Source organism: Lygodium microphyllum, chromosome 15 (assembly GCF_053477565.2).
Source record: "Lygodium microphyllum isolate KBCC chromosome 15, Lygodium_microphyllum_v1.1.10, whole genome shotgun sequence".
Lineage (NCBI taxonomy): Eukaryota > Viridiplantae > Streptophyta > Polypodiopsida > Schizaeales > Lygodiaceae > Lygodium > Lygodium microphyllum.
In genome coordinates this window covers 10108331-10113837 of record NC_141149.1, presented here as the reverse complement: position 1 = coordinate 10113837, position 5507 = coordinate 10108331, and the positions used below count along the sequence as shown (strand labels likewise).

The following is a 5507-nucleotide window of genomic DNA, read 5'->3' as shown; positions in this document are numbered from 1 at the left end:
TTATAAGATATTTGATAGAAGCCAAACTGCCCAATGTAGTAGATCAATTGCTTCAACTAAGCAAGAATGTGCTTCCATGAGCCTAGGAATCCAAACTAGCTGATGCATTGGATTGTTGCCACAATTGCAAGAGGATATTTTCGTGTACCACATAGCTAGGCTTCCATGAGTATATTTAGCAAGCATTTCCTTGCTTGTTTAAGATCCTCTAAGATCTACATGTCTAAGTTATTCTTTTGGAGAACTCACATCTAAGCTATTCAATACCTTGAAGCTGTTAGAGATGAGAAAAAAGTGTGTCAAAAACACCGACCCTGATTCTTCATGAAAAATCCTTATCGATGCCGCGGGCCATCATAGAAAAAGAGCAAAATATGAAACAAGTTTATTCTGATCATTGTCCAAGTTGCCATTCCACATGATCCACCATCCCTATGGTGGTTTGCATTATGCTTGTTCAATTCATTTCGACGTGGTTCTCGTAGCTGGACTCTTGCTTCATTCTGGAGTGCACACTAGGCCACTTGCCCTACAGTCAAATACCCTAGCTGCCTAAGGCATGTGCTACAGCGCACCCTTGACTGCAAATCTGACCAGAATGGAGCAATTAAAAGGACACTAATATGAAAGGATTGACCTTACGGCTACCAGCTTTAATATCTCAATCCAAAGGTTGATTGAGCAACAGATCTTCCATGTTGAGCTTTAAAAGCCAGTTAGTTATGTGAGCAGAAAATCTGTTTTCAACCCGCAGATGCTCTTGCTAGTTAGTTATGAAGATGACTTCTCTTCCAACCATTAACGGATTCTCTCGCTACCTTACTATCAAGCCTTTACAGACTTTCTTTATACCACTTTCCAAAGTTTTGAACATGTTCGGTGCACCAATAATGGCCTGCATCTGCAAGATGGTCACACAAATATTTTGGTCTCTGCAAAGCTGCACAACGACAAATTGCTAGATATAAAATACCAACATCTGGGTCCTAACTGCCAATACAGGGACCATTGTCAGCAGTCACCGGACTCATGGCAAAAAAATAACTCTTTTTAATCGGTCAGCTTATGTTTACAAGCCACAGAAGTAACTTCATTAAGTTTGCTCCCCAAATAAGGAAATTGACCTATCTTAAGGTTTGATCCCGAAATATCGGGATTGGCACATTCTATGTTGTAAAAAGAGACTCACAAAACCCTTAACAAAGATAGGGCTATCATGAAGAGCTCCAATCAAGTATGTAGTTGAAAAACACCCTCCACAGCAGAGCAAATGCCATCAGACTCAAACTCAAGACTTGTATTTTATACTTGAGACTCAAATAGAAAACAATTTATTGAAGAATCACATGCCTAAGTTTGAAGTGTAGCACAAAGTGCCATCTGCAGGACATTATCGACATTCTCTCAGATGCAGGGATGCAGAGCAGAACTTATTCGCAAATGCTGCTCTGAAAGAAGAATAAATTACATGAAATTTTTCCGTGAATCACTGTGGAAAGGAAAAGAGTCCATCTAAATAACAAGAGCACTTCACTTGACAAGCCTGACCTCTTAGTTACAATAGCAAAACTGATCCGCAAGAAGAAAAAGGCACAAGGCCCACTAGTAGACCTCCACATGCCATTGCTTATTCTTCTTCAGTGATGATAATTTTTCTTCCCAGCTCAGGCCCTTCTGTTCTGCCACTCTTTTCAAAGTGTCTTGAATTCCAGGCATCATTCCTTTCAGTCCACAAAAGTAAATGTGGGCACCTCCATCAAGAAGCTGGAAAAGTTCATCACTGTATTCTTCAATCTTGTCTTGCACATACATCTTGCCTCCACTCCGATTCTTTTGCTCCCTGCTCAATGCTATGTCATACCTAAAGTTATCTGGGAATTTCTTCAGATACCCAGAAAATTCATCATCGTAAAGAAGGCTGTCTGTGTTTGCTACACCTAAGAAAAGCCAACCCAACCCAGTAAATTTGTAGTTTGGAACATCTTCCAAGAACATTCTTCTTAAGTAAGCCCTGAATGGAGCAATGCCTGTGCCTGTTGCCACCATGATGTGAGTAGCTTTTGGGTCCTCTGGCAATAGCATAATCTTCCCAGAAGGACCTGAAAGAACAAAAGACCAATTATGTGCCGTGCTCCTATAGCAATACAAGCACTTTTTAAAACAGAATTCAGCAAATGCAATTGTGCATGTTTAAGACATAAGCCACATGATTCTAAGATTGGTCATATCCAAGCTTGAAAAACAAGTCAAACGCAGTTGAAAAATTCTGTTTTGATTGAGCCCAACAACACAACTCAAGCTTCTAGCCCTTCCCTTCATTGTGTTGAACCAAGCATGAAAATGCAGAGCTCTAGCCCATTTGACTGATCGAATCTTTGTTGTATTGGCTCCAATAATCCTTTATCTATATACAATTGATTTATTTTCATTTTTGTTCTGACCATACAACCGGTCACTTGCATGTAGTTTTAAGCCTGATCTATGTGTAGGTCTAAATTCACAGACAGCAGATCATTCTAAGGCATATCTTTAATTACATTTGGCTCCTACACTTATTTATCTACAACTGAATTATTTTTGTTGTTGTTTGACCAGGAAGCAGGTTACTTCCATGCAGCTTTAACCTTGATCTACTTATGCACAGACAGCTGGTTCATTATGCAAGTAAGAGATTTCATGCAAATCTTGCTGTGCATCATGTACCTGTTATTTTCACTTCATCACCAGGTATGCAAGTAAGAGATCTCATGCAAATCTTGCTGTGTATCATGTACCTGTTATTTTCACTTCATCACCAGGTTTGCTATCACAAAGGAAATTGCTGCAGACTCCTTTCTTTCCAGGGTCCTCTTTTCCTGTCTCTGGGTCCACATACACAGCTCTCCGAACACAAAGGCTTGCTGTCTTGCCATCAAAGTCATCTCCGTACCTTGTTGAAGCAATAGAATATAGGCGTACTGCATGCGGTTGTCCTGGCTTTTTAGGATTCTCACCCTGTCATACAGAATGGTGATTGTTCTGAATCAAAAACATAGAATAGTTTCCACTATCTTGATAGTACTGCCGAAAGCAGGCGACTTACAGGTGGGATGACTCCATAGCTCTGACCTTCCCAATACGGTACGTTTCCTCCATGGTCAATGACAATATGGCAGGTCTCTCCTGGTGCCTTAGGACCAACAGTACGTTCCACAGACACAATCCTTGCAGTGTAAGGCTCTTTTGGCTTGTATAAGTTCAAAGGAGGTTCTGTTGCTTTCTCCAACTCAATTGGGACAGTCACAAGCTTGCTCCTGACACCCAAGTGCGTTGAATAGCAGATCCTTGAGGCTGTCACATGGTGATGAATATGCCCTCCTCTGAAAGTACCTGACCGTTTCACGCTGAGGTCATTTACATTGACCTGATTCAGATTCAAGGCGTGCATGCAAAGGCGAGGCTGTTAGACCATGATCCCACAGGGTTTCGTGAGAAAATGCAGGGCAGTGCACTGACAAACAAAGATGCGCTCCGGAAGATGCAAACTTGCTAGACCATGACTCGAAGGAAGGAAATTTGCAGTGCAATTGGCTACTTGCTGGTCCACAGTGCATTTTTCCGGTTGCTAGTCCGATGCTCAGAGCAAGGAATTTTGCAGTTGTTAGGATGCAAGCAAGAGTCCCGGCATGAGTAAACCGATTATTAACGAAATTGAGAAGACATGTCTGCACGGGGAAAGGAATGGAAGCACGGAGAGAGAGAGGGAGAGAGAGGGAGAGAGAGAGAGAGATGCCAAATGCTTATAAATAGTACCTTTCGGGAGAAACTGGTGCAACGAAGCTCGTCAGTGAGATCAGCGGCCTGCGTGACGGTCGTGTGGAAAGTGCCATAGAGGAGGTGGAGGGCCATGGCGGGAGGAGCAGGAAGGAGAGGGAGCGAGGGTAGGAGGTGCTAGGGTTTGGGCAACAGCAGGAGGGACACAGCAAGCTCGACAAGGCTTCGACCCCCTTATGTTATTGTTGTTGCAGGATCGTTCTCTCTCTCCCTCTCTCGCCCCTTGCCTTGTTGCTTGAGGGTTAGATGCCCCGCCGAGCGGAGAGTAGCCACAGAGGAGCACAATTGGGACGCTGCAAACCTCGACTCACACGTCTCATTCCATGGAATAATTGAATAATCGCATTCAACGAGAATCGCCCCTCGGCATCCATTCCCTTCTATCGATTAAAGGAAACGTTATGAACCTTCTTCCAAAGCACCAAACTTAGGTAGAGTCTAAGGGTGGTTACACACCGAAGTGCGGCCGCCCAAGCTATCAAGATCCGGCCAATAAGAAGGCCGGATCTTCGAAAATGGGCGCCCCCTCTTACACACGGGGGGCGCTCGGCATCTCCCCCGAAAGGGGGTCTTCAATGCTCCCCCCGCCCCTTTCAGCGTTCCGCAAGGCAGGAGAGCTCCCCCGTCTGGTTTCGTCCTGCGGACTCGACGAGCTCTCTGATTGGCTCCTCTATTGATACGTGGGCTCCAGGACAGAGGGCTTCCCTCTGTACATGCCCGTTGCTACAGAGGGCAATAAAAGGCATGCATGATGCTTCCGCCTCTTCTATTGCCTGTTTCTCCACCTCCTGTGAAGTATCTCTAGCCGCCAGGCTCTCTCTCTATTTTCTGCCCACATGAGTGGGCTCCAGGTAGGTGTAACCACCCTGTGGCCGTTGCTACACAGGGAGCCGTTGCTACACAGGATGCTTCCCTGTGTTGCCCGTTTCTCCACATGTATAAATGTCATGCCAGGGGTTGCCATGCATTCGTGTTCATCTCTCTGTGTTCTTCTGGATTCATCATCCCTCTCTTCGCATGAAAATATACACATCGTGAAGGTGGGAAGGCATCTTTGATAATCATGCATCCAGCCATGTCTCTCTCTGTTCTAGAAACCGGTTTAGGGTTTAATCATGGCCAATTGGTTGCATGTAATTTGCAGGCTTCACAGGTGATTCGCAAGCTTCAACAGAGGTTCTTTATCAGAGCTCTGAATTGGAGGCAGAGGTCTTTATTAGAGCTGTGAATCGCAGGCTTCACAAGTATGCTCTCTCTCTCTCTCTCTCTCTCTCTCTCTCTATCTCTCTCTCTCTCTCTCTCTCTCTCTCTCTCTCTCTCTCTCTCTCTCTCTCTCTCTCTCTCTCTCTCTCTCTCTCTCTTTGATTGACCTGGTAATGTTTTATAAACCATCGAATGTTGGGGAATTCATCTCAAGCATGAAGCACAATTGTCTAATTCAAAGAGTACGAGATTGCGTAATTTATGGAGGAAAGAAGCAGACTAGCTACTAAAGCGAATCATTGCAGGAAGAAGAAGTCAAGCTCTGAAAAGATAGTGCCATTCAGCTGGATACAATAAGTGATTCTATTGATTATGATTGACTGGTGTGATTGTACCTTGTGTGTGCCTCAAGTGTGTTCCTAAGTGTGCACGTGTGTGGTGGTCTCCATCATGTTTGCTGTCCCAACTCATGGCTGCTGATCACTGCAATC

The 5507-nt window shown here is 44.3% G+C and overlaps 1 protein-coding gene across 1 annotated transcript; it reads right to left on the bottom strand.

Moving 5' to 3' along the window:
* Positions 1 to 1279: 1279 nt before the first annotated feature.
* On the bottom strand, positions 1280 to 4198 carry RFNR2 (root FNR 2). Its single transcript, XM_087693863.1, has 4 exons — positions 3793 to 4198; positions 3083 to 3403; positions 2775 to 2994; positions 1280 to 2099 (listed from the first exon to the last, which is right to left on the bottom strand). Exons 1-4 carry the CDS (start codon positions 3886 to 3888, stop codon positions 1603 to 1605), a joined length of 1134 nt encoding a protein of 377 aa, XP_087549989.1. The 5' UTR covers positions 3889 to 4198; the 3' UTR covers positions 1280 to 1602.
* Between the last annotated feature and the right edge of the window lie 1309 nt (positions 4199 to 5507).

Bases quoted from the DNA above. Each gene is read 5' to 3' on its own strand.
- RFNR2 (XM_087693863.1), bottom strand. From the start codon at position 3,888: ATGGCCCTCCACCTCCTCTATGGCACTTTCCACACGACCGTCACGCAG. The intron at 3,404-3,792 runs GTACTATTTATA...AATCTGAATCAG, and splicing joins GCACCAGTTTCTCCCGAAAG to GTCAATGTAAATGACCTCAG. The intron at 2,995-3,082 runs GTAAGTCGCCTG...TCTGTATGACAG, and splicing joins GCTATGGAGTCATCCCACCT to GGTGAGAATCCTAAAAAGCC.